The following is a 27,313-nucleotide window of genomic DNA, read 5'->3' on the forward strand; positions in this document are numbered from 1 at the left end:
TTTTTTTTTTTTTATTTTTTTTTTTTATTCCATTTTTATTTTTATTTTTTTATTTTTATTTTGTTTATTTACTTTCCCCTTTTAATTTCCTACAGCTCTTAGGACCCCTTTTTTATTTTATTTATTTAATTTTTTTTTTTGTTGTTGTGTTTTTACTTTTACCTTATTTTAGTTATTTCACCATCACCATCGTCGTTTTTGGATAGGATTACAGTAGTTCGAGCAACTGTTGTTTCCTTAGCGAGTTATACAGGTTATTAGTAGCATAATCCCTGTTTCCTCTCTACTTCTCCTCACGCCTCAGTGCCAGGCCTAATACGTTGAAGGGCAGCTACCATTGCAACACAATGTAGGCTAACATAAAACTAGAAACAATTCCCACTGTTTCTTTTTCTTTTGACGAGGTATTTGGTGGGTCCCTGCTAGTTTAGCTAACAGCCTAACCCTTGGGTTATGAAGTCTATTGCAGCATCACACACAAGTGAAACCTGCTTAGCCATATCTCTTAGAAAACAACTAAAATAGGTAAAAATGTTCCTTTTTTTTTTTTAGTTCATCTTATTTTATTTCAGTTTCGTCATAGTGACCAAACCCGTGAACCATCAGTAGTATAGCCCGGTCATCAGCTGACCCCTGCTTACGGCCCCTCAACAAAGTTACTCAAACTCTTCCTTTGTGTTCACGAACAAAAAAACATAGCACCTTACCTCACTAGCTGCCTCCCACCAGCTAGTCATACCTTACACGGGCTACACAGCCGTTCCCCTTAGAGATAGTTTAACACCTCTGTACGTACCTGCATTTGCCTTGTGTCTCTCTCTCTCTGGTGTTCCCACAAGTGTGCCAGTATGTCGCAGACATTCCACAGACATCCAGCCCTGGCAGCTCACCAGGACCACCTGGACACTCAGTAGAGCACTGTAATGGACATCATTCAGCTCAAAGCAGCCAACGACCTGCCATGGCAAAGAAAGGAACAGCGAGACTGCGACATAAGCGAACACTTGACCAGCATCATCCTCTCCTCGGCCCACACCCTCAAGGGCCTCAGACAGGAGGTATATGAGCTGAAACTGCAAGTCACAGAATTCTACAGAGAACTGACACCTGGTCAACGAGAGAAAGCACAGAATGGATGCAAAGAACCCCACAGAATGGTGCGACAGAAGGAAATCACCAGTCTTCACAGAGGCTCTAACAGCTGCTAAACACCAGGCGCCGCTGGAAAAAGCCATCACACAGGACTTGAAAAGAGAACTGTTTCACACAAAGTCACTCTTAAAACAACTTATGTGGAACTAAATGAGAGAGACACCACATCTAAGGCCTTACAAGGCCAGCTGCATTCAGCCAGAGCTGAGGTCCAAACCCTGACTCAGCAATTAGAAAGGAGCTTGACTTGGTTCAGAAAGAATTTAAACAGTCCTACCGACTGCGCATAGACTTAAGCAAAAGACAGCAGGTTGAACACCACGTCGCCAGCAGTGCAAGCCCTCCATGCCTGTGCACAGCTACGAAAGGGGGGAAAGGGAGCCAAAGCCTTCTGCTTGACACTTCACAAGTCAGCTCCTTGAAAACCTCTGCAGCTGCAACAAAAAAAAAATTTTCAGGCGAACCGAAGCAACGCAACGAGGTGAATTCAGTGTCACAAATGAACTGAAATATGCTTGCAGACCACAAGGTGAACAGACAGGGAAACACGAAACAGAACTTCCCCTGGCCAGCAGGCCCACCCCCCTCAGCCAAGAGTCTGAACCTGCGAGGGGGGGGGCGAGAGCCACTGTTCACACGTCACCAACCAGCAGCCACAAGGGGGTGGGGCAGGGACTTTTCCAGAGGATCACTGCAGACACACACACCGTGTGACCCCAACGAGCTGGCCAGAGACAACACATCTGGCAACCTAAATACTCTCAGACCCAGAGTCTGAACATGGACTGATCGCTGCCCCAGACACCAAGCAGGGCCGGCGTGAAACTCCCCATGCTTACTACCACAGACTTTGACAAACTTACTCCAAGCTCACGATTACCCTGGGATGGCGGAGGACACCAGCTGCAAGAAGTCATCTAGGCATTAGGGCCTGCCGCACAATGCCTAATCAACAGCTGTGTAACCTGACACAGAAGGCCTTTAACAAGCAGCAAGGCCTCCACTAAAGGTGTTTGTCAAACCCCACTGATTCTGAACTTCACAACTCAGAATCCAAAGCGGGCACCAGAAGGCACCCAGCATTGCCACAATGCAAAACCCTTCTACAGAAAGCCCCTAGCCAGAAGAGGACGGAGCCATCACCATGGCAACGGACCCAGGTTCCAGACCAACCACTGGGAACAGGCGTCCTCATCCTGCAAACACCACGGTATGTCCGACAGCAGTCCACCACAACATCCTCCTCCACACGGGTGCTGAACGGAGGCTACACAAGGACAGCTGGACACGCCTACGTCTGGGTTACAGGAGCTGCTGACACTCGCAAAAGAGCTCCTTGAACAAAACTCAACTAAGGAGTATTGAGAAGGACAAACCTCTGACTCCTTGCCTGCTGCATCACAGCATCAGGCCCCTCCAAGGGAGGAGCATCCCTTGAAACCGGTCGACACCCCTAGAAGCAGCCAGACAACGTTGGATTGAGCAGCGGGCCCACATGCCCAACAGCGAAAGCTCTACCAACACAACTCAGGCAAGCTCAAGTCGGTGCCGCCACAAGAGCCAAGCGACACCGCAAACATCAGATTTCTAGTGACGTTCGGGCAGAACAGAGAGCTAACAACCACCTGCTGCTCTCCTGCCATCATCACTAGGTCAGTCTGAAACTCTCTGCACACTACAAAATCTCCATAACAATTACCTGCAATCCCTGGAACCACCTGCACTCTCACCAGTGAGAGTCTAACCCGGCTGTTCCACATCGTGGGTACCACAGATAGCCTACTGGCTAACAGCATCAACAAAAACATCCTGCCCGGACTAACTCACTTCAGGATGACAGGTGACACAGCCTCGACACCTGCTGCATAAGCTCGAGGACCCACACCTTGCTACAGCCTACATCACCACAGCACACCACCTGACAGCATCCACCACGGCACCAACAGCCAAAAAGCCACCACTGGCTCCCAGCCGTGAGTGGCAGGTGTGTGTTCGATTGTTCTGCACCTTGACATCGCTCGTTGTTGTCTATTCTATGGACAACAACGTTCGAAAGGGGGGGATTTGTAGCGTCTGGGACACTCCAACACACAATATATATTTTGTTAGCTAGATTTCACAAATACTTTGTAACACCCCAGGACGCCGAACAAGACCCTGGTTTCATGGTAACCCGATACATTTACAACCTTGTGGAATGCGAGCCGGCTCTCATTCTGCTTTCTCCAGAAACAAAGGGACACAAATGCACAGGAGAAATTGACTTTTCTACTAATTAATTCATAGGAAAACCTTCTTTGAATGAACACCCATTTTCTTCAGGCCATTGTGTATATTATTGCTGTGTTGTATTTAATCTGTTGTATTATAGACTATTTTTATTCATGCTTACGATAAACCACTCATTCATATAAGTAACTCTACCATGTCTAGTATCTATGAATTCGTCTTCGGATGATCTAACTGAGAGTGCATATTACATGCTGATACCTCTGCAACATATTGATGTTCTAAGAATCGGTACTAATTTGTGCCTCAACACTCCAGCGAATTACATATGCAAAATACCATGCTTACAGACAAAGAGTCATAAAAATCCCCAGTATTTCCAACCTCCCGCTTGGGATTTCAGCCTTCCTCATTGGATGAACCCATCTTGAGAGGCGTGAATCTCTGCAGGCTTTAAAAGGCCACACTCCATGTGACCCGCCCTGTTCGGTGGTTCAGTGAGATGCTAAGATGAAGATGTGAGAAACGCTCCAGGATACCAAAGCTCGTGCCAGGCTCCGGCCTAGTCCTTTTCATTCATCAAGTGATTCTGACTCAAACTAGCTCTTTTTCATCAACCAACTTCAGCAAGATCTTGGGGCCTTAAGATTGCATCAGGAATCTTTTTCAGACTTACGCAAGTATCAAACTTAGTCGATTTAATTGATGCATTAAGTATCAGTTACACCTTTCTACAAGGTGTGTTTGAACTCAGAATCTGACGTATTCCTCAGGCTTAGATCTGCTGAATATGCAAATGGTTCCATAAATGTTATTCCTTATGTCTCTTTCTTTAGTGCTAAACTTTAACCCTTTCCTATACCAACTGTATGTGTGTGTGTGTGTATGTTTATGTTAGACCGGCTTAATGTGTTTGTGTAGTATGTTAGACTAGTTTAAGTTTTTATGTAGTTAATAAAACCTTACTTGTATCACACTTGGCGTGTTCATTGTTTACTCATAACCGGAGTCAATAATCATGCAGATTTACGTTACAAACTTATAGAATTGTACAGTAAGAAAGTTATTTCCTTTAACCAGGAAATTAACGTTCTTAGAATTGACAAGACGGTTGACCCTGAGTGGTCAGCTAAATATCTACAGTGGATCTAAAATATTAATAATTAATCATAATTAGTTATGGTTAATTATTCATATTTCCCCATGAGTTAAATTCGCTACAGCTTTTTTAATAATTTTTAATTAACTTTCTGAGATCGTGATGATAGCCTACATCAGTTAACTAAGTGAAGGGGAAGCAGGTGCTTGCTCAGCAAAACATGCACGCTGCACGTGTCGACACGTGCCCTCGAGTAAACAAATACTGTATGCATAGCATTATTTTTTCTTTTTCCATGCAGCAAACTTAAAAATATTTGTGAAAAAAAACATGGCAAAAAAACTTCTAAACCGTTTAACTGATAGTATAAATCGGGTAAAATTCTTACTTTCAATTAATGGTTAAAGGCACAAGGCAGCAAAATATATAACGCTGTTCTAGTGTTTTTTTGATATTTTAATAAAAAAATCTTACATATTGTGCATTTAAATGGTCAATATGAGTATCCCTAGTTGCTAGAGTGTTGCTATAAGGTAATTTGGGTGTTCTGGATGGTTGCTAGAGCATTACTAGGTTTCTGTTGTGTTTAAAGGCTGGAATACACTACACGACTTTTAAAATCTGAACAGATTTTTAAACACTAGGCTTCGTATACTTGCCGACTTTGTAATTAGTGGTGACAAAGGAAAATTGGCCAGCATACACTACACGCCTGAGGATGATATTCTAGCAGTCGTTCTGATCACATCAAACTCACGCAGAAATGTATGCCTTGTTGCTAGGAGATGCTTGACAAATGTTAATATCAAATCGGAGTCTGTGACCATCATACACTACGTGATTTTCTTTGGAAACTGTCAACTCAAATCTGCAGGCTAGCTCTGACTTTCGGCAACTAGCGTCAACTTCTCAACTGTTCTGATGGTTTCTAGGGTGCTCTAGTGGGGTTGCTGTTGTTGATTCTACGGTTCATTTTACAAAAACTCATATTTGACTTTAAACAACAGTCACATGATAGTTTCTGTCTGATGTTCTGCTCCAGGTCCAGCAGTGCACAAACATCAGTACTCTTCACACGCGGTGACCGACATCAACCTGGACAACGTCTGCAAGAACGGAAACACCCTTCTGTGGGACCTGGTCCAGGACGATAGTGCGGTATGTTTACCTCGCAGCAGACTATTTGAAGTGTTTAACATTTAGATTGTGATTCTTATGTGTTTCTGGTGTTGTCTTGGTGACTAGATCCACCTGTCGGAAGGCTTGATCAATGAGGCAGAGAAGCTGTTGTGTTCTCTGGTCTGCTGGTTCACTGACCGTCAGATCCGCATGCGTTTCATCGATGGCTGTCTGGAGAACCTCGCCAACCACCGGTGAGGCCATCACAGATATATGAAGTGCTGTAGGAAATTGCTGAAGAGTTTGGGGGTTTTCTAAGGTCCAGTAGGAGATATTTCATTGTTTTGTTTCTGCTTGCGTTCATCAGGTCAGTGGTGGTGTCTTTGCGTTTGCTGCCAAAGCTCTTTGGGACCTTCCAGCAGTTCGGCTCCAGCTACGACACTCATTGGATAACCATGTAAGAAACTCCGCCCACCACTGCTCTCCATGTTGTTATTAAGTGGAACTTAAGAACACTTTACAGATAATTTTGTGCTACAGGTGGGCGGAAAAGGAGCTGCACATGATGAAGCTCTTTTTTGATGATCTGTTACACTATATCCAGGAAGTGAGAGAGCAGCGCCACAAATTCGCTTTGTAAGTTTGGTGTCTTTATTTCTATATTACTGTTCAAAAAATTTGGGGTCGGTACGATTTTTTTTCAGTGTTTTTGAAACGTAATTCTCACCAAGCTTGCATTTATTTGATCAAAAATTGTGTAAAACTCTAATATTGTGGAATATTATTTTAATTAATTTAAAAGACCTGTTTTCTATTTGATTATATTTTAAAATGTAATTTATTGCTGTGATCAAAGCTGAATTTTCAGCATCATTACTCCAATCTTCAGTGTCACATGATCCTTCAGCAATCGTTCTAATATGCTGATTTGCTGCTCAAGAAACATTTTTAGTTCTTATCAACGTTAAAACAGTTGTTTTAAAAAAAAAATTCAAAAATTTTGCAACATTATAAATGTATTTACTGTCGCTTTTGATCAATTTAATGCATCCTTGCTGAATAAAAATCTTAATTTCTGTAAGAAAAAACAATGTTTTGTCTGAATTGTGTGTATGAAGTGCTGTGTTAACACCCCGTGTGTCTCAGGTACAGTCACAGTGCGGAGGTGCAGGTGCGTCTGCAGTTCCTCACCTGTGTGTTCTCAACGCTCGGATCACCTGACCACTTCAGTGAGCATCTCTCTTTATCTCTCACACACCACTGCATGTGAGAATCACTCTATATTAATATCCTGCCTGTGTGTGTGTGTGTGTCAGGGTTGAGTCTGGAGCAGGTGGACATCCTGTGGCACTGTTTAGTGGAGGACTCTGAGTGTTACGACGACGCCCTGCACTGGTTCCTAAACCAGGTCCGCAGTAAAGACCAGCACGCCATGGGCATGGAGACATACAAACACCTCTTCCTGGAGAAGGTCTGGTCACCGTATCATTGAAACACATCTTTTATACAGTACATGCCGTGAGAATGATTCTTTTATCGGCTGGTTCTCTCTCTCTCTCTCTCTCAGATGCCTCAGCTGAAGCCGGAGACGATCAGCATGACGGGACTCAATTTGTTTCAGCATCTGTGTAATCTGGCTCGTCTGGCCACCAGCGCCTACGACAGCAGCTCCAACTGCGAGGTTCACAGCAGCGGATCTCAAAATCTCGCCGGCGGTTTCTCTCGATGTGTTCTCCCTGACCGTTCTCTCTCTCTTTCTGTAGTTGTGTGGTATGGATCAGCTGTGGGGAATCGCGCTGAGGGCTCAGTCTGCAGACATCAGCCGCGCTGCCATCCAGTACATCAACTCCTATTACATCAGCGGTCAGTAAACGCCAAGCATAATTCATAACCATTAAACATTTACAATTCTCAATTTTCGTCATCAAATCACCTGTATTTTTATAACCCTTTATGCAATCGAGATTCAAAGCAGATTGACGGTATTAAACAAAGGAACAGAATAAGTGATTCAAACTTCAAAAATGAGGCAAATCCAAATTTAGCTATAAATCAACTGGCAGGACAGTAGTGTCATTATTCATTTCAGGTCAGTTCAGTATTTGTTCGGTTCAGTTCAGTAACTGTAAGTTAATTCATTATGAAACAAGTTCAATTCAGCGATAAGCAGCTCAACTGAACACACTGCTGTCATTATTCAGCTGATGTCAGATCAGTGTTGATTTAGATTAGATGCAAGAAGAAACCTTTTTTAGCAGCTTTTAATACTGCTAGACATTTTTAAAGTACTTGAAATGTTTTTTAAAAAGTTTTACCTGGAAATTATTGGTCTTGTTTTTTATTATGTTGTAAGCAGGGTTATTATCGTTAACTAAAAATATTAAAAGCATTTTTGTTCATTTAAATAAAGCAGAATAAAATGTAAATATTAGATGGAAAAAATGTAAAGTAAACAAAAATGAATGTTGCCTGGAAGTTAACTGCGAAAGCTGAAAGAAGAATAAATAAAGCCTAAATAGTAATATTAAAAATATACTAAATTTAAAATGACAAAAAAAATGTAACTGACAAATTCATCAAATGGCAGGTGTTTTTACATCATTTGGTTGCATAGAATAAGGGTGCTTTCACACTTGGTTAGATGGCCTGGTCTGAACCCAAGTTCGATTGCCCCGCCCCCGCTGGACTACGTTCATATTATTTTATTTGGGTCCGAACCACGGTTCGTTTGCGTCATCAAGCCAGCAGCTGTTTACCCCGTTGCATAGTAACGACGGCGCAGGAGAAGGCGGCAAATTCATAACATTGCTCTCTGCACTTTTATATATTTACGTTTTTGAACCGTTCATTTTGTTTACAAAGCTTCGGTATGTAACGGCACTTACGTCTGTCTTACGAATGTACTGCAAATGATCTAAAGAACGCTGAAGGTGAACTGAAATGAGACATACAGCTCTCTGTTTGCAGCACGTCAGTCACGCTCGTCAGGAAAGTGAGTGAAACGCACACAAACACAAATATTTATCAAATAATACATCATTAATTGAGGTTCACTTCCGCGATTTGGTACGATTGCATTCACATCATCAGGGAACTCTACCGGAGTTCACTTGAACCGTACCCCAGACCACCCTTTTTAAGCAGACTCGGGTACGGTTCACGGGTGCACACCTGAGTTCGGAAGACCACGTTCACATCATCCAAACGAACCGAACTCTGACGTCCAGTGTTGGGGAAAGTTACTTTTAAAAGTAATGCATTACAATATTGCGTTACTCCCTAAAAAGTAACTAATTATGTTACTTACTTTTTATGGAAAGTAATGCGTTACGTTACTTTTGCGTTACTTTTTAAATCTGGACAGGGCTTGCTTGTTTGTTTTTAAAATAAAAAAAGTTATATTTTTGGCAAATATAAAAGCCTTTTCACACCAAAAGTGAAATGAATAAGCCTCAGGCTGAAGGGAAAGTAAATTTACGTCCGTACAGTAGAATGCAGAAGAAGACATTTCAACACACTTCAGCAATAAAAAAAAGACACACACATGTTCGTCTAGAGTAATTTGTGCTTATTAGTACGGTTGAACTGGATCATTGAAGGTCAGAAGCAAAGACATTGCTTAATAGAATGGGATTAAATACATAAAGGATATTTGTGTTGTTTAACATTTAATTATTGCAGGTTTGCGTCATTTTCTGAGTTGCATTATTTTTATTCATTTTGAGGAATACTGAATCTGTGTTTAGTTTTTTTGTTTTTTGAGGGAGATGAATTAATGCATATTAATATTTATTTTAGAACTACTGGAACATCTTCTGATTTCTCTCAACATGGGGACAGGAGAGCTGTCAATCAATAAATTGGAAAAAAAAGTAACTTGCGTTATTTGAAAAAGTAACTTGGATATTCTCTTGTAAATTAAAAAGTAATGCGTTACTTTACTAGTTTCTTAAAAAAAGTAATATGATTACGTAACTTGTGTTACTTGTAATGCGTTTATCCCCAACACTGCTGACGTCAATCGAACCCGGGTGCGCACCAAAAGTGCTAGTGTGACAGCACCCTTAATCTGCAATTTGTCCCATTGGACTTTGATGGTTGTGTTTTTGTTTTGGGTAATGCGATGTATTTATTAGTGTGTGTGACCGCAGGTAAAACGGGTCTGGAGAAGGAGCAGGAGTTCATCAGTAAGTGTATGGAGAGCTTGATGATGGCGTCTGCTAACCTGGAGAAAGATGCCCACTCCAGCCTGACCATCATAGAGAGAGGACTGCTGCTGCTCAAAACACACCTGGAGGCCTTCAGACGCAGGTACACACACTCCGTCACTGACATGAAAACCATGTCTATGTGAGAAATCATGTGGCATTTTAACATTTTTGGATATCAAAATTTGAACGGACACTGAATAAGCTGACAGCATGCTAGTAACCTCTATGACCTTCATCCTGTAAAAGAACACAGTTAAGTGTTAAGTGTGTGTGTTCAGGTTTGCGTATCACCTGCGGCAGTGGCAGATCGAGGGCACGGGCATCAGCAGTCATTTGAAAGCTCTCAGTGATAAACAGTCTCTCCCGCTCAGGATCGTGTGTCAGCCAGCAGGACTGCCTGACAAGGTATGCCTTCATCATCATCATCATCTTCCTCATCCCTGGTGTCTGCTCAGGCTGGGTTTAATGAAGCTTTCTGTGTGTGTGCAGATGACCATTGAGATGTACGCCAGCGATCAGGTGGCTGATCTGAGGGCAGAGGTCACGCACTGGTATGAGAACCTTCAGAAGGATCAGCTCAGCCAGCAGGCACAGCTGCAGGAGTTCGGTCAGACCAGCCGCCAGCAGGACTTCCCAGGTACATGCACACAGAAAACACACACACACACACTCTCTATTGGACGACTGTGACTCTATCGCATCTGAACCTCAAACAGAGCGTCCACTGACTGTATGATGTATATAGCGCACAAATGCCCATAAGCCAAAAAAAAAAAGTGTGTTTATGTATGTAAAATCTTTCATTTATATTTAGAAATGTATATGTGCAGTATTTATTAATATATAATTTGTTCTTTTTTTCTTTGGTAATTTTATATATATTATGTAATATAAATCTGTCCATCTGTCTATCTCTCTATCTGTGTACATCTTTATACATCCTATAATTTAAATATATTTTTATATTAAATATATTTTTGTTTATATATAAATTTATTCATATAAAATTATTCTATTTCAGTGATTTTATATTTTGGATATATATATAATTTAAAAGTAGAATTTATATATACAATATTTAATAATATATAAATTAAATATAAATTGTATGTATATGATATATATGGTATGTATATGATATATTTATATACATACATATGTATATGTATGTATGTATGTATATATCTGCTCTACGCTTTAGAAATCATAGAGGCCCTCGGCAAACCCAACCGCAGGATTCACCGCGAGTCTACGGTACACGTCCAGATTCACACACACACATCCGGTCCTGCAGATCTGTAAATGTCCTGTCTCTTGAAACACGTGTGTGTTTGTGTTTCAGGGCAGTTACAGTGATCTGTATCCAGACTCTGACGACTCCAGTGAGGAACAGATCGAGAACAGCAAGAACACTTGGAGTTGTAAGGTACAAACTCCTCCTCTTACACTTCCACTGAAAATCATGTTGTTATTGTGTTCACATATGAACTCGGTAACAATACTCGTTTGAACACCAAATTTATGGGTTTTGGTGAAACTAATTTGTAGTTGTTATCCTGTATGTTTGAGTCCACGTGCTCTGTATAGTGTGTATTTGAGCTGAATGACAGACTGCACCTGTGTCTCTCCTGTAGTTTGTGACGTCTGGAGGTCTTCAGCTTCTGCTGGACATTTTTAACTCTGCAATTTTAGAGCCGAAAGAGCAAGAGTCCTGGACTGTGGTGAGTGTCACGAACACATCGGTGTCATATAACGTTTGCAAGGGCTTTGTTCTTCTTTCCTTTTGACTTTGGAGTGAAGTAAGTCCAGGACATGTTCTTTTCCGCAGCTCTGCCATCTGTTGGACAGCTGTGGATATCATGTGTCTTCTCTTCTCTCTCTGCAGTGGTTGTTGGACTGTCTCGCGTGTCTGCTGAAGCTCATTTGTCAGTTCGCGGTGGATCCGGCCGATCTGGACCTGGCCTATCATGATGTTTTCGCCTGGTCTGGTCTCACGGACACACAGAGGAAGAGGGCGTGGCCAGGGAAGTCCCGCAAAGCCGCGGGGGATCATGGGAAGGGCCTGCATATACCTCGTCTCACCGAGGTGTGAAACTGCTTCTAAATGGATTTTTCTCTGCGTATGCTTGCTTTTTTCTAAATGTTATGATTGTCTTCTCTGTCAGGTTTTCCTAAGTCTTGTGCAAGGCACCAACCTCATCCAGCGGCTCATCAACGTGACCTACACATACGACAATCTGGCGCACAGGTGAATAACATGTGCAAACACTCCTTTTCATTAATTTTTTTATTTGCTTACCATTTTTCTGTTTTTTTTTTATAACCCTTCTGTCTTGTGATTGTCCTGCAGGGTTTTGAAGGCCCAATCAGATCACAGATCCAGACACGAGGGTAAGCACATCATTGGTTATATATCTGTGCACGTTTCTACTTTTCTGTCATTATTGGCGATGTTTGATTAATATTTATTCTTAATAATGTTCATGCAGTGACTCATTACTCCATGTGGCTGCTGGGGAGCTGGGCTCACTGCTGTTCTCTGGTGAAATCCAGCCTGGCTGATAGTGAACATCTGCACGACTGGCTCAAGAAGCTCACGCTGCTCATACCTGAGGTAAACGAATGAATGTCTTGATTTGATCCATTTCTGAAATTCATTCTATTGATTAAGGTCACACAAGGACACTAATTAAGGTCGCGTAGTAGGGCTGTCAAAATGGCTGAAAAACTGAATTAGAATTTTGTACTTAAATATGATCAATTGTGCTGGGCGACGATTAATCGCATCCAAAATACAAGTTTTTTTTACATAATATGTGTGTGCGTACTGTGTATATTTATTATGTGTATATACAGTGCACGTTTCTTCAAAGCAATAAAATAACACGACTACCTTTGAAAAAAGTGCATAATGTTTAAATTAATGTTTATAAATCGTATAGAATTAAGTTACTTAAAAATTAGAAACAAAACAGCATTATGTATGTATGTATAGTTTAAAAAAAAGGACCGAAAACCAATCACAAATAGTACTTTTTAATTAAAAAACATGCTGTTGGAGCTGCAGGAATGCGGTTTCGGATTGTGTTTTTATCGTATTGTTGTAATGTATCTGCAGACGGCGGTGCGTCAGGAGGCGTGCAGTGGTCTGTATAAGCTGTCTCTGTCAGGTCTGGAGGGGGGAGAATCCATCAATAGATCCTTCTTGCTGCTCGCTGCGTCCACACTGCTCAAGTTCCTGCCAGACGCACAAGCGCTTAAACCCCTGAGAGTAAGTACTGTACAAACACTGACAATGTCAATGTGCCATTGTTATTTTAGTATTTATGTATTTAGTATTTATTTGTATGCATGTGTATAAAAATTGATTTAGCTTTTCTTTATATTTTTGCCTTTCATTTTAATTTTAGTTAAAGTTTTTGGTAATTATATATAGTGCTGTCAAACGATTAATCACATACAAAATAAAAGTTTTTGTTTGCATAATATATGTTTGTGTTCTGTGTATATTTATTATGTATATATAAATACACACATACAGTATATATTTTGAAAATATTTACATGCCTATATTTATATTCATATAATTTATATTATAAATAAATATGTTTAATAAATAAACATAACCTATTTTTCTGAAATATGTGCATGCATGTGTGTGTATTTATATATACATAATAAATATACACAGCACACATACATGTATTATGTAAACAAAAACATTTATTTTGGATGCGATTAATCGTTTGACAGCACTAATTATATAATGCTTTGTCTGTTTTTTTTATATTTTTAGGTTTTTGTATATTTCTAAATAGTCATTAAAAATTAGAATTAAAATTTTTATTTTTATTATTTTTATTTCAGTTTTAGAAATTGCATTTTATTGTTCTAAATAGTTGTAAATTATTTTTTTTTCAGTTTTAATTTTATTTCAGTTAGTAATGTTTTAGTACTTAAACATTTATATGTTTTATTACTTTTATTTTAGTTGCAAATTAAAATTTTTCTTGTTATAATTTAAATGTAAATTAAAATAAAATAAATAATACAAATTAAATTACATTATGGCTCGGTTTCACAGATGGGGCTTAGCTTAAGCCAGGACTAGGCCTTAGTTCAATTAAGATATTTAAGCAGCTTTAATAAAAATGCGTTTAAAAAAAACGTTTGAGGTGTGCATCTTGAGACAGAACGATGGCACTGACATTTTAAGATATGTAAGAGCAAGATATTTTCAGTTGAGACAGCTCAAACATGCATTTTAGTCTGGGACTAGCCTTAAGCCTTGTCTGTGAAACCAGGGTTATATTTCTAATATTTTAATTCTATTTCAGCTTTATATCAGTGAACACAAATTTCTTTTTTATAGATTTAGTTTAGTTTTAGTTAATGATAACAACTCTTCTTAAGTGCTGGCTCAGTGTTATTTACCCATTTTATTTTTTGGGTGCACAATTCCTTTAAATGAGTGTAAATGTGTGTGTGTCGTTTCGCAGGTGGAGGATTTTGAGGAGGAGGCCATGTTTCGCACCGGCTGTAAGGAGTATTTCTGGCTGCTCTGTAAGCTCATCGACAACATCCATGTGAAAGACACTAGTCAGACCACCCTGCTGGACCTGGACGCTCTTGCGCGACACCTCGCCGACTGCATCCGCAGGTCAAACATGCTCCTTTTGCTAGGGATACTGCATCAGTTTCCTTCTGAACCCGTAACTTACAGCTTCAGAGCACAACCACGAGCAAACAAACTTTATTAGTTAGACTAGAGTGACATTTTAATGGAAAGTCACTGGTAACATTATGCTACTAGAAAGTAATTGAGCAAAAATGCATCATTTATCTTTGTGAATACTGTGAAACCACTGAGCTTTGAGCATGCTGTTGTTATATTTCTACTTGCAGTCGTGAGATTTTGGACCAGCAGGACGGGGCGATCGAGGACGACGGTCTGACGGGTCTCCTGCGTCTCGCCACCAGCGTCCTGAAGCACAAGCCTCCCTTTAAGTTTTCTCGGGAGGGTCAGGAGTTCCTCAGGGACACGTATGACCTGCTGTTCCTGCTGCCCAGCCTGAAGGACCGACAGCAGCCCAAATGCAAGAGTCCCGCGGCCCGCGCCGCAGCCTACGACCTGCTGGTGGAGGTGGTCAAGGGTTCGGTGGAGAACTACAGACTGCTGCACAACTGGGTCATGTCGCAGCACATGCAGGGTGAGCGCCACAACCGTGAGTGTATTGCAGTAGTTTCCTGTGGACATCTCTGACTTCTGTTGCTTTTAAATTAGGCGGATGAGTTAAAGGAGACGTATTATGCCCCTTTTTACAATATGTAATAAGTCTCTGGTGTCCCCAGAATGTGTCTGTGAAATTTCAGCTCAAAATACTCCACAGATCATTTATTATATCATTTTGAAAATGCCTATTTTGAGTGGAAGCAGAAACACGCTGTTTTTCGGGCCTGTCTCTTTAAATGCAAATGAGCTGCTGCTCCCCGCCCCCTTTTCAAGAATAGAGCTGCGCCATTACAGCTCGTACCTGCTAAAAACATCTGTTTTGGTTCTGATTATCATGTTTATCGCGCTGAAATCATGCGTTTTAAACCATATGAGTTTAAACTTCTGATATACGGTTTTCTGAGAAGCACACGCACAGAAAGCGGCTGTCACAGCATGCGAGTACTAAACTAAGTTCTCATTCACACACAAGTTAATGTTAAAAACACATGAGTTACAAAAACAGTCGGTTATGTCTGTGAAGGTAAACAGCTGGTAAACTAATCTGTGTGGCAGCAGCAATATACAGTCAATAAATAAATAATTCCTCTGCTCTGTTGTCTCCTCTGAGGCTGGGACTCTAATCAGTGTTCTGTGCTCGTCTGTGCAGCCAAAGACAGAACAGTTAGCATGTTTTGCTCGAACTTTCACCATGGCATTAGAACTAGTACACAGTTGTCGCTTGTGAAATCAAAATGATGGTGCCGTTGGTGTAAACGTACAGATTAAGGGGCGGTAATATTATAATGAGATCCCTTTGCCACGTCAAAGCGCACTCGTTTTCTCAGACGCTTGCAGAAAAAGGCTTACCAAAACAAAGTTACTGGGTTCATCTTTTTCACGCTTCCTTGGTTGGTAGATGCACCGGGGACCTGATTATAGCACTATAGCACTGGAAATGTCAGATTTTCATGATATGTCACCTTTAATACAATAAACGTCCTTAGTTAACCTTAAAGTACTTTAGCTAACATTGAAAAATTCCTCTAAAGCATTAATTATTCACAGTTAATGTTACTTTCAACATGTACTAATGCATTGAACTAACAAGAAACGGGTGTATTTTTATTAACTAACATTAACAAAGTTTCATAAATACTGTAACAAATGTGTTGCTCGTAGTTAATGCATCAACTAAGGTTAACTAAGAGAGGTTATTGTTAAGTGTTAGTTTATTTTTTTTAATCCTAACCCTTATTTAGATCTAGACAATATTAGAAACTAAATCATCTTAATTATTAGCAAGGCTGTCCTCATAAATTGATTTATAAAGCAATAAGCCCCAAGAAGCCGTGGTTTACAGTGAATTTATAACAGCTAAGGGGTGTTGTTAGGAGTGCCTAAACCCCCCTTAGCTGTTATCAATTCACTGTAAACCACGGCTTCACGGGGCTTATTGCTTTTATAAAACGGTTATACGTAGTAAGGTTTCACAGAATAAAACGGAGCAAATAAAGTGTAATGATATTAATAAAAACAGTATTCTTCCACCAAACAATGTAGTTCCTCAGAAACAGTTGTGGTTGCAACAAAGTGGTTGCCGAGAAACACACAGAAGTAAATAAAGGTGTGTGTTCGTAGTGTAATTTACAACGGCTTCGAACATGGCTCAACCAATCAGAATCAAGGACCAGAACCTTCCGTTTTATAAAGGAAGTTTCGCTATGCTTTTATATCTCACACGAATAAAAAAACACACAAAATTGACATAACATTTTTATTAATTTTATTGTTTTTAAATATTTATTATTTTAAATTTAAATTTTTTTTTTGTTGTTGTAATTTTAGTACTTCAATTTAAACTTATTTTATTTTAGTTGCCAAGGCAAAACTTCTAATTTTCATTACTTATATTATTTACTTTTCATTACTTGTATATTATATTATATTTATTTCAGCCTAATTTCAATTAACGAAAACAATTTTAATAGTTTAATTTCTTTAAACAATAGCAACACAGAAAATCCATTCTTATGTATGTACACAAGCGCCTTGGTTTGAGCTTTGTTTGTTTGTTTTTAGCATCTCATGCGCCATATAAATGGGATTACTGGCCCCATGATGATGTCCGAGCCGAGTGTCGTTTTGTGGGATTGACTAACCTGGGCGCCACGTGTTACCTAGCCTCCACCATCCAGCAGCTCTACATGATCCCAGAGGCCAGACAGGCCGTCTTTACCGCTAAAGTGAGTTTATAAAACTGACAGTCAGACCTGTTCTTTTCTGTTTGTAATATAGGATAAAATGTCATTTATTTCTGTGATCAAAGCTGTATTTTCAGCATCATTACTCCAGTCTTCAGTGTCACATGATCCTTCAGAAATCAGTATAATATGCTGATTTGCTGCTCAAGAAACATTTCTGATTATTATCAGTTGAAATAACTTAATATTTTTCCATAAAACTGTGATAGATTTAATTTCAGGATTTTCTAATGAATACAGAGTTCAAAAGAATGGCATTTATTTGAAATAAAAATCTTTTGTAATATTATAAATGTCTTTACTGCCTCTTTTGATCAATTTAATACATCCTCGCTGCATAAAAGCATAACTATGCTGTCATGTCATAAATGCACTAATACATAACAGGCCATGCGTTACCATCAGTCAACCATCTTATTGTTTAATAACACACAGACGCCATTGTTTAGTTTCAAATGCTTCAGGATGTTGTTGGATTTATGTATTATAGTAATATGTGTTTATGTCTGTGTTTTATATTCAGTATTCAGAGGACATTAAGCATAAGACCACATTGCTGGAGCTGCAGAAGATGTTCACTTATCTAATGGTACGTTACTTTATCAAATCATGTGATGCCCTCTCATGACTGCAGATGTGATGCGATTTGAATTTCTTCTCCGGTGTTAATGTGCAGGAGAGCGAGAGGAAGGCGTACAACCCTCGTCCATTCTGTAAGACCTACACGATGGACAAACAGCCTCTGAACACAGGAGAGCAGAAAGACATGACCGAGTTCTTCACAGACCTCATCACCAAGATAGAGGAGATGTCTCAGGACCTGGTACGACATCAAAACAGCTTTGAAAGTGCTTCGTGAAATAGTCATAGATGTGTAATGCTGCTTTGTCGTTTCAGAAAAACACAGTCAAAACGCTGTTTGGAGGCGTCATCACCAACAATGTGGTTTCACTGGTAAGACTGAGCTGTTTGAATCTGCAGCTCTTGTGTGCAATGTCTTTTCTGAAAGAGAGAGATCGTGGAGGAGTGTTTGATTGGATATCTGTGTGTGTGTGTGTAGGACTGTGATCACGTGAGTCAGACGGCTGAGGAGTTTTACACCGTCAGATGCCAGGTGGCTGATATGAAGAACATCTATGTGAGTGTTTCTCATTTACACACACACACACACACATAAACTCATCAGAAGGAAGCTTAATGCTCTGTGTACAGGTCACACAAAGTAACAGGATTTAAAGGATCAACTACTAAATACTGGCTTTTCAATGGCAGATTTTATGATGTTATGGAGGGTTTTAAAGTACCGATAGCTATTTGTAATTACTAATGCTAAAGCACTTTCAATTTAAGTTAATATTTGAATTGTTTACTGAGTAACTTCAGTAGCATTGCTCTGTTTTTATGTCTTTTAATAAATCTTGCATTGTAATTGGAAAAAAAAAATATTAGTAATCCATAATCTTTTGAAAAACATTTTTACAATCAACATGTTTTGGGTGGAAAAATGGCTAATAATAGCCTTGACTGTAAATAATGCACGCAATATTTACTGTCAGTTTCTTTATCTGCAAGTATTTTGTCTGCAAAAAAAATTGATCACTGTCACTTTTTCTCATGACAGAGATTGAAGAGGCCAAAATAAGTATAAAACATAATGAAATACTGCTCAAGACCATTTATGTTTGTACCTTGTTGACAAAAAGAAAATAACGTTATATTACGCTCGTAATGTGAGATTATATTACAGAGATTGAATGAGATTAAGCCATTATATCAAAAAATGCCTTAATTTGTTTTCTGTTTGAATATATTGTAGAATGTAATTTATTCCTGTGATCAAAGCTGAATTTTCAGCATCATTACTCCAGTCTTCAGTGTCACATGATCCTTCAGAAATCATACTAATATGCTGATTTACTGCTCATATATCATCTGTTAAGTAATGTGACAGGGTTATCCTGTTGGTTATATCAGTAATAAGTCAAGGAGATGAACAGAGCATTTCAAGTCCTTTTATTTCCCCCAATTGAGTTACGGAAACCACCACTGTCACACAACATCAACCCTCAAAACTAATATAAAAACATCCTCTGTGTCTGTCTCTGTGTTTCAGGAGTCTCTGGACGAGGTGACCATTAAGGACACTCTGGAGGGCGATAACATGTACACCTGCTCTCAGTGTGGGAAGAAAGTCCGCGCTGAAAAACGGTATGGTTTGCTCTTTTCCTTCTCTGAGAGCTGGAATCTTTCAGTATTTTTTGACGTCTCTTTCTGTCTCTCAGGGCTTGTTTTAAGAAGCTCCCGCGGATCTTGAGCTTTAACACCATGCGCTACACGTTCAACATGGTGACCATGATGAAGGAAAAAGTAAACACGCACTTTTCTTTCCCGCTGCGGCTCGACATGACGCCGTACACCGAGGACTTCCTCATGGCCAAAGGAGACAGGAAGGAAGGTAGAGCGATTTTATTTATTTTTTTGCTGAAACTCTTTTTAAATCACATTTGTCTTCTCCGGTCAGCTAATCGTGATCTCATATGCAGGTTTCCGTGACGACAGTGATGCCAAAGTGGCTGAGAGTTACGAGTATGACCTCATCGGAGTGACGGTGCACACGGGCACGGCGGACGGCGGCCATTATTACAGCTTCATCAGGGACATCGTCAACCCTCACGCTTACCGCAATAACAAATGGTGAGCATTCACACTGCATTTACGGCTGCTGAACCATTTCAGCCCAGAGTTTGGTATTGATAACTGACCATCGTATGTGTTTGTGATGTCATTTCCTGTTGCAGGTATCTGTTTAACGACGCTGAGGTGAAGCCGTTTGATTCGGCCCAGCTGGCCTCAGAGTGTTTTGGTGGAGAGATGACAGTAGGTTTTTTGATATTTTTGCCACCAGATCAAGTCCTCCAATAAACGTTTAGGGATACATGCCTGCAAACTAGTCACTTTTCGGCGAAATTCGCCATTTTGAATCAAAATAGGTAATTTATATGAATCGTCTAGATCCAATATTGACTGTTTTTACTCAAGTTCACTGACAAAGTTTCAATCAAAGCCACAAGCAGAACTGTTTTGTGTCTCCGAGCAACACAGCGGTCTTTCGATACTGAATGAATCCACGTTTTTGAACAAATCAAGTGAGTCAATGACTCCGTAACCCATTTATAAAGACAGTAGTCACTTGCCTCGTTTTTGAATGAATCAGCCGTTTGAATAAATGACTAATGACTCGCTCATTAAAACAGTCATTTACCGTCATGTATTGGTGGTTTGGTTTTATATTTAAAAGTATTGGATTTTTCCCAACTTTTTTAACTTGTATGTTCAAAAATATTTAAAACATTAATCTTATAAAATTATTTATGCATTTAAAATTTTGTTGTGTAAATGTATTTATGGCATTTCTAATGCCACTTCAGATGCAGCTTCTGTTTCCTCTGCAGTGAAAAGATGGAGTTTCTTGATAGTATGCGCACTCTAATGCGAACATTAAAATTTGCAAAAATAAATTACTCCACTGCTCACAAAGAGAAGTATGAACACCGATGACAACAGAGGTGCACTGTCCAAAAAGTTTGTGGTATAAATGTGCTTTTTTTTTTACTTGAAGCGTATGTTGTCTTTTTCCTTTATTTTGTTGTCAGAGTGCACCAGAACACTTCATTTACTTGATAAATTCTCAAAAATGTTCTTATGGGGGGATGCCCCCAGACCCCTTGATAAGAGTCATAATCAGAACTATGTCACCTTTTTGACCTCTTGAGAGTTTGCAGGTATGAGGATAAACTAATATAAATCAAATCTTGTTAATGTTGTTTTAATTAAAAAATGCTTGTCTCATTTTAGACAAAAACATACGACTCTGTCACAGATAAGTTCATGGATTTCTCCTTTGAAAAGGTTGGTTTTGCGATAATAACAATGATAATTATTATAAAACAACAGAATAATAATATAAATATAATTTGATATTGATTATTATTATCATCATTTTTATTTTACATATGATTTGTAATTATAGTAAAAGTCATGAATTTTTTGTACATTAATATTTTATGTAATTTGGTATTTATATATTGAAAATATAATTATTATTATTGAAATAAGTCTTGCTTGAGATTTTGAAATCCTCAGAAATAACGAAAGTAACGTGTGATGTGTCTGTCTTTCAGACCCACAGTGCCTACATGCTGTTCTATAAGAGAGTGGAGGTGGAGGAAGAGAATGAGAAGGACTTGAACTTTGACATTTCTCCTGATCTTCTGGAGGTACAGACCTCTCACCGTCAGTCTTCACTGCACACTTCTGAGCATTTCACTGACGCTTCATCTCTCTCTGTCTCTCTCGTAGTGGATCTGGCACGACAACATGCAGTTTCTCCAGGACAAGAACATCTTTGAACACACATACTTCGGGTAAGAGAACAGTCACAAACCTATGTACAAGGATGTCTTTGATAACTCTTTAATTCTTTTTTTATTCATCATTTCTAGTTATGTATGGTGATATATAATATGTCTATGTAATTTTTCTCTCCTCATTCTACTCTCTCTGTTATTTTGTCTTATTTTCTGTTCTCCTTCTTTACTTTTATTTTATTTGTCAATGTAAAACTAATTTTATTTCAAAATATATTTCTATGATCTGTCCTCTCATTCTCTTCTCTGTTCTTTTTCATTCTTTTCTTTTGTTGTTTCTCTGTAGTTTTATGTGGCAGCTGTGCAGCAGTATTCCCAGCACTTTAGCGGATCCTAAATCCGTGTCGCTCATGACGGCTAAGGTGAGTCTGGCCACATGAACAGCACCACACTAACTGATGAAGTGGCAGCTTTCAGATGAGTTACTGTCCACGGGGAAATAGGGAGGTTCATAATTTGAGTCGTTTTCCACTCTTTCGCTCACAGCTCAGCACATCGTTTGTTCTGGAGACATTCATCCACTCCAAAGAAAAGGTGAGATGGACTTTTTTTCTGTTGTTCTTCTATTGTAATTTACCGGAGAGTCCTGATGACATTTTCTGTAGTGTTCAATATATCTGTAGTGTAATTGTAAGTTAACATTTCATTCTTTTTTTTCTCTCAGCCCACAATGCTGCAGTGGATTGAACTCTTGACCAAACAGTTTAACAATAGCCAAGCTGCCTGCGAGGTAACACACACTAGTTTCCATGTTTTATGGGAACATTCCATAGATGTAGCGGTTTTTATACTGTACAAACAAGTATAAAACCCCTACCCCTAAAACTTTGTTCGATTTATAAGCTGTTTCCTTCATGGGGACCAAAAAATACCTCCACAAGGGACACACACTCACACTTTACATGCAGCTTCTTGTTTCCCTGGATCTTCTGCTCTGTCAAATAACTTTTGAGGCAAATGAATGGAGAGAGTTGATGATATCAGCAGTGTTGTTGGATAATGCTGTTTTGGAGATCAGTGTGTCTGTGTCTTTGTGTGCGCAGTGGTTTTTGGATCAGATGGCAGATGATAACTGGTGGCCAATGCAGATTCTCATCAAGTGTCCCAATCAGATTGTACGTCAGGTGAGTGTCACATAAACACCTTTATTTAAAGATTTTCCTTAAATGAAGATTATCTTTATTAACAGACAAACCCACACCCTTCCTCTATAAGAAAACATTTGCATTGAAAAAAATAGTTAATGTGCTTCTGAATGTGCTGCTGTGATGTTCCAGATGTTTCAGAGGTTGTGTATTCACGTGATCCAGCGCCTCAGACCGGTCCACGCTCACCTGTACCTGCAGCCGGGCATGGAGGATGGGTGTGTGATGCGTCCCTTTTTGTCTTCCTCTGATGCCAGATAACCATCCTGTCCTCATATCTGCAAACACATATGCTGTGATCCTGCGAAATTCTTCTAGAAAAGTTCTCATTTCTGTTGGTCTGCCTGCAGATCTGATGATATGGACGGGCCGGTGGAGGACATCGGCAGCCGCTCCTGTGTGACGCGGTTCGTCAAAACGCTGCTGTCAATCATGGAGCACGGAGTGAAGCCGCACAGCAAACATCTGACCGAATACTTTGCCTTTCTATACGAGTTTGCCAAAATGGGAGAAGAGGAGGTAACGACTATTTATTTATTTAAGCACTTATTTGTTTTTACTTTATTCATCTACCTACTTATTTTACTTATTTCTATTTATTTATTTTACTTTTTGTTTTATTTAATTTTACTTATTTTATTTATTTAACTTATGTATTTACTTATTTAATTTATGTATGCATGCATTTATTTACTTATTTCACTTAGTTATTTGTTTATTATTTATTTATTAAAAATTTGACAATTTTTAATGTATATTCTTTTTCTTCTTTTAATATTTTTCTTTTCTTTTTGTCTTCACAGAGTCAGTTCCTCTTATCTTTGCAAGCCATTTCTATAATGGTGCATTTCTACATAGGCACTAAAGGACCTGAAAATGTGAGTGGCGTCTCATCAAGGCTTGGATCTTCTCTGATTCAGGATTTTCCTGATCTCAGATCATAACGTCCATCTCTCTGTCTCTCAGCCTCAGGTGGAGGTGTTATCTGAGGAGGAGGAGGGTGAGGAGGATGAAGAGGAGGACATCCTCTCACTGGCGGAGGAGAAGTACAGGCCGGCCGCTCTGGAGAAGATGATTGCTCTCATAGCTCTGCTGGTGGAGCAGTCCAGATCTGAGAGGTGCACACTGAAGAATTGGGTTTAAGCTCACAAAGCATATCATATTTCACCCCAAATGGATCATATTTCACCTTTGAATTTTCAAAGAAAATGAAACCTATTTTAGGGCTGTTAAAGATGTTGAAAGTAATTTCAGAAGCGTCACCAAACAGAGTTGCCCCATCGGCCATTTTTACTGCAATAGAGTAGTAATCTCTGACCATCTGTCTCTGTCTATAGACACTTGACTCTGTCTCAGAGTGACATGGCCGCGCTGACCGGAGGAAAAGGTTTCCCCTTCCTGTTCCAACACATCCGAGACAGCATCAACATCAGACAGACTTGCAATCTCATCTTCAGCCTCTGCAGATACAACAACCGCCTGGCAGAACACGTAAGATCTCCAGAACGCTTACCGTTCTGACATACCACACACTTCGTGTTTTTATAGAAAGCTAATTGTAACAGCTAAATGTTTGTAACATAAACCCTACTTCTTAGCATTCAGACATTTGCTTTTGAAAGTTTCTTCTGCTCACCGAGGCTGCATTTATTTGATCAAAAATACAGTAAAAAGAGAAAAAAAATATTGAGAAATTACAATTTAAAACAGCTGTTTTCTTTTTGAGTATATTGTAAAATATAATTTATTGCTGTGATCAAAGCTGAATTTTCAGCATCACTACTCCAGTCTTCAGTGTCACATGATCCTTCAGAAATCATTCTAATATGCTGATTTGCTGTTTAGGAAACATTTCTGATTATTATAAATGTATCGATGCATTTATTCTAAATATAAATCTTTTGTGACATTATAAATGTCTTTACTGTCATTCTTGATCAATTTAATGCATCCTTGCTGAATTTCTTTAAAAAAAATCTTGTTGACCCCAAATGTTTGAACAGTAGTGTAGCTTAGTTCTTGAGACAGTCTTTTTCCTTAAAGTATATCTATACATGCAAACAATTGTATCAATCTGTTACATAAGGTCTTATGGTTTGTGTTCTTCTGCTGGTATAGATCGTGTCAATGCTGTTCACCTCCATCGCTAAACTGACTCCAGAGGTAAGAACAGCTCTGAGTACTATTGTTGTTTTAGTATTTTATTCTTACACACCCTAACTAACATTTTGCGTGTGTCTGACAGGCGGCAAATCCGTTCTTCAAGCTGCTGACGATGCTGATGGAGTTTGCTGCTGGTCCTCCGGGAATGCCCTCGTTTGCGTCCTACATCCTGCAGAGGATCTGGGAGGTAAATCTGTCCACACACAGTCCCATCACTCTTTCGCTTTCTCACTTCTCCCCTGGATCAGTGCTTTACATCAGTCTTGTGTCTATGTTGAAGACCTGCCTCTGCCTCACTGATCTGAGCGTCTGATCTCTGTCTGTCAGGTGATCGAGTATAACCCGTCTCAGTGTTTGGACTGGTTAGCCGTTCAGACTCCGCGTAATAAGCTGGCTCACAGCTGGGTCCTGCAGAACATGGAGAACTGGGTGGAGAGGTTTCTGCTGGCGCACAACTACCCACGAGTCCGAACATGTGAGAATACACACCAGTACACACACATTATATATATATATATGAAAAGTTAATGAATTTTAATTGTAAATGTATTTTGAATAGTAAAAATACATGTAAATAAATGTATACTACTTCTATTCAGCAAGTTAAATGGATTAAAAGTGACAGTACAGTCATTTATAACATTACAAAAGATTTCAATTTCAAATGAATGCTGTTCTTTTTGTACTTTCTATTTATCAAAGAATCCTGAAAAATGTATCCACATTTCTACAAAAATATGAAGCAGCACAACTGTTTTTAATATTATTAATAATCAGAAATGTTTCTTGAGCCGCAAGTCAGCATATTTTCATGATTTCTGAAGGATCATGTGACACTGAAGACTGGAGTAATGATGCTGAAAATTCAGCTTTGATCACAGAAATAAATTGCATTTTAAAATATGTTACAAGTTAAAAGTTAAAACTGTTATTTTAAATTTTAATAATATTTCATAATACTGTTTTTACTGTATTTTTGATCAAAAAGCCTTGGTGAGCAAAAGAGAATTATTTTAAAAACAGTACAAAATCTTTAACCAATATTATTTTAGAATTATTGATATACTATTATAGTTTTTGTTTATATTTATATTTTCTGTTTTCATTTTTAGTTTTAAACTTTTTGAAATTTTATCGTGTTGACATTTGTATTTGTTTCTTTTCCTTCAAATATGACTGTATAGTTTTAAGTTTGTTTTAGTTATTTTAATACTTCAACTAAAGCTAAACGAAAATGAGAACTGTTGCCTTTACAACTAGCTGTAATAAAATAATTTTATTTATTATAGTATGAATTTTATTTAGTACTGTATTTGTTATATTCATTATAGTAATTTAAGTTTTTATATTTTATAGCCAAGTAACTAAAATGTGTTTTTTTTTTTTCAGGTTTTAGTTTCTGCCCCAGACTTTTAGTAGTAGAATAGTAGTGTATATATGAATACACATTATAAGACCATCAAGAATTACACACCTGCTTAAAAATATCTGAATGTTCCTTAAATAACATTTTATGCATCCACACAAACATCTGCAAAATGGATAGCTTGTCTTATTTTTATAATAATCAATTATTGCTTGATAAAATGTCAGATTTGACATTATTTTGTGACATATGTAATGCATTTCTCTCTCAGCGGCAGCGTATCTGCTGGTGTCTCTCATCCCGAGCAACTCCTTTCGTCAGATGTTCCGCTCCACGCGCTCTCTTCACATCCCCACGCGGGACCTCCCGCTGAGTCCCGACACCACCGTGGTTCTGCACCAGGTCTACAATCTGCTGCTGGGCCTGCTGGGCCGGGCCAAGCTCTATGTGGACGTGCCGGTGCACGGGACCACCAAACTGGTGCAGTACTTCAGCTTTATGACCTACTGCCTCATCTCCAAAACCGAGAAGCTCATGTTCTCCAGCTACTTCATGGACCTCTGGAACCTCTTCCAGGTACTTCACGTGCAGATGAAAGCATGTCTAGGTGCTCATGTGATGCATATTTGTGACCCTGGACCACAAAACCAGTCTTAAGTCGCTGGGGTATATTTGTAGCAATAGCCAAAAATACATTGTATGGGTCAAGATTTTTCTTTTATGCCAAAAATCATTAGGATATTAAGTAAAGATCATGTTCCATGAAGATATTTTGTAAATTTCCTACTGTAAATGTATCAAAACTTTTTGATTAGTAATATGCATTGCTAAGAACTTCATTTGGACAACTTTAAAGGCGATTTTCTCAATATTTAGATTTTTTTGCACCCTCAGATTCCAGATTTTCAAATAGTTGTATCTCGGCC

The 27,313-nt window shown here is 39.0% G+C and overlaps 1 protein-coding gene across 1 annotated transcript in view; it reads left to right on the forward strand.

Annotated features, from left to right (window-relative positions):
• The window catches only part of LOC107598539 (ubiquitin carboxyl-terminal hydrolase 34-like), a 61,011-nt gene that overhangs the window by 23,367 nt on the left and 10,331 nt on the right, over window positions 1-27,313 (forward strand). Inside the window, exons 29-74 of the mRNA XM_016289911.1 lie at window positions 5,523-5,638; window positions 5,726-5,853; window positions 5,967-6,056; window positions 6,140-6,235; window positions 6,746-6,828; window positions 6,916-7,070; window positions 7,167-7,280; window positions 7,363-7,462; window positions 9,751-9,910; window positions 10,089-10,215; window positions 10,300-10,496; window positions 10,992-11,064; window positions 11,153-11,236; window positions 11,445-11,531; window positions 11,696-11,896; window positions 11,976-12,058; window positions 12,161-12,201; window positions 12,300-12,424; window positions 12,929-13,081; window positions 14,310-14,470; window positions 14,716-15,020; window positions 17,105-17,268; window positions 17,810-17,875; window positions 17,963-18,109; window positions 18,184-18,240; window positions 18,347-18,424; window positions 19,400-19,494; window positions 19,569-19,741; window positions 19,830-19,980; window positions 20,085-20,163; window positions 21,142-21,195; window positions 21,468-21,563; window positions 21,646-21,710; window positions 22,000-22,075; window positions 22,200-22,247; window positions 22,378-22,443; window positions 22,757-22,837; window positions 22,991-23,076; window positions 23,209-23,377; window positions 23,662-23,736; window positions 23,825-23,976; window positions 24,196-24,349; window positions 24,977-25,021; window positions 25,104-25,208; window positions 25,349-25,496; window positions 26,659-26,963. Coding sequence (XP_016145397.1) covers window positions 5,523-5,638; window positions 5,726-5,853; window positions 5,967-6,056; window positions 6,140-6,235; window positions 6,746-6,828; window positions 6,916-7,070; window positions 7,167-7,280; window positions 7,363-7,462; window positions 9,751-9,910; window positions 10,089-10,215; window positions 10,300-10,496; window positions 10,992-11,064; window positions 11,153-11,236; window positions 11,445-11,531; window positions 11,696-11,896; window positions 11,976-12,058; window positions 12,161-12,201; window positions 12,300-12,424; window positions 12,929-13,081; window positions 14,310-14,470; window positions 14,716-15,020; window positions 17,105-17,268; window positions 17,810-17,875; window positions 17,963-18,109; window positions 18,184-18,240; window positions 18,347-18,424; window positions 19,400-19,494; window positions 19,569-19,741; window positions 19,830-19,980; window positions 20,085-20,163; window positions 21,142-21,195; window positions 21,468-21,563; window positions 21,646-21,710; window positions 22,000-22,075; window positions 22,200-22,247; window positions 22,378-22,443; window positions 22,757-22,837; window positions 22,991-23,076; window positions 23,209-23,377; window positions 23,662-23,736; window positions 23,825-23,976; window positions 24,196-24,349; window positions 24,977-25,021; window positions 25,104-25,208; window positions 25,349-25,496; window positions 26,659-26,963 — 5,414 coding nt within the window. The remainder of the gene's footprint in view (window positions 1-5,522; window positions 5,639-5,725; window positions 5,854-5,966; window positions 6,057-6,139; window positions 6,236-6,745; window positions 6,829-6,915; window positions 7,071-7,166; window positions 7,281-7,362; window positions 7,463-9,750; window positions 9,911-10,088; window positions 10,216-10,299; window positions 10,497-10,991; window positions 11,065-11,152; window positions 11,237-11,444; window positions 11,532-11,695; window positions 11,897-11,975; window positions 12,059-12,160; window positions 12,202-12,299; window positions 12,425-12,928; window positions 13,082-14,309; window positions 14,471-14,715; window positions 15,021-17,104; window positions 17,269-17,809; window positions 17,876-17,962; window positions 18,110-18,183; window positions 18,241-18,346; window positions 18,425-19,399; window positions 19,495-19,568; window positions 19,742-19,829; window positions 19,981-20,084; window positions 20,164-21,141; window positions 21,196-21,467; window positions 21,564-21,645; window positions 21,711-21,999; window positions 22,076-22,199; window positions 22,248-22,377; window positions 22,444-22,756; window positions 22,838-22,990; window positions 23,077-23,208; window positions 23,378-23,661; window positions 23,737-23,824; window positions 23,977-24,195; window positions 24,350-24,976; window positions 25,022-25,103; window positions 25,209-25,348; window positions 25,497-26,658; window positions 26,964-27,313) is intronic.

The sequence above is a fragment of the Sinocyclocheilus grahami genome, unplaced genomic scaffold (genome assembly GCF_001515645.1).
Source record: "Sinocyclocheilus grahami isolate Dianchi unplaced genomic scaffold, SAMN03320097.WGS_v1.1 scaffold252.1, whole genome shotgun sequence".
NCBI classification, from domain to species: Eukaryota; Metazoa; Chordata; class Actinopteri; order Cypriniformes; family Cyprinidae; genus Sinocyclocheilus; species Sinocyclocheilus grahami.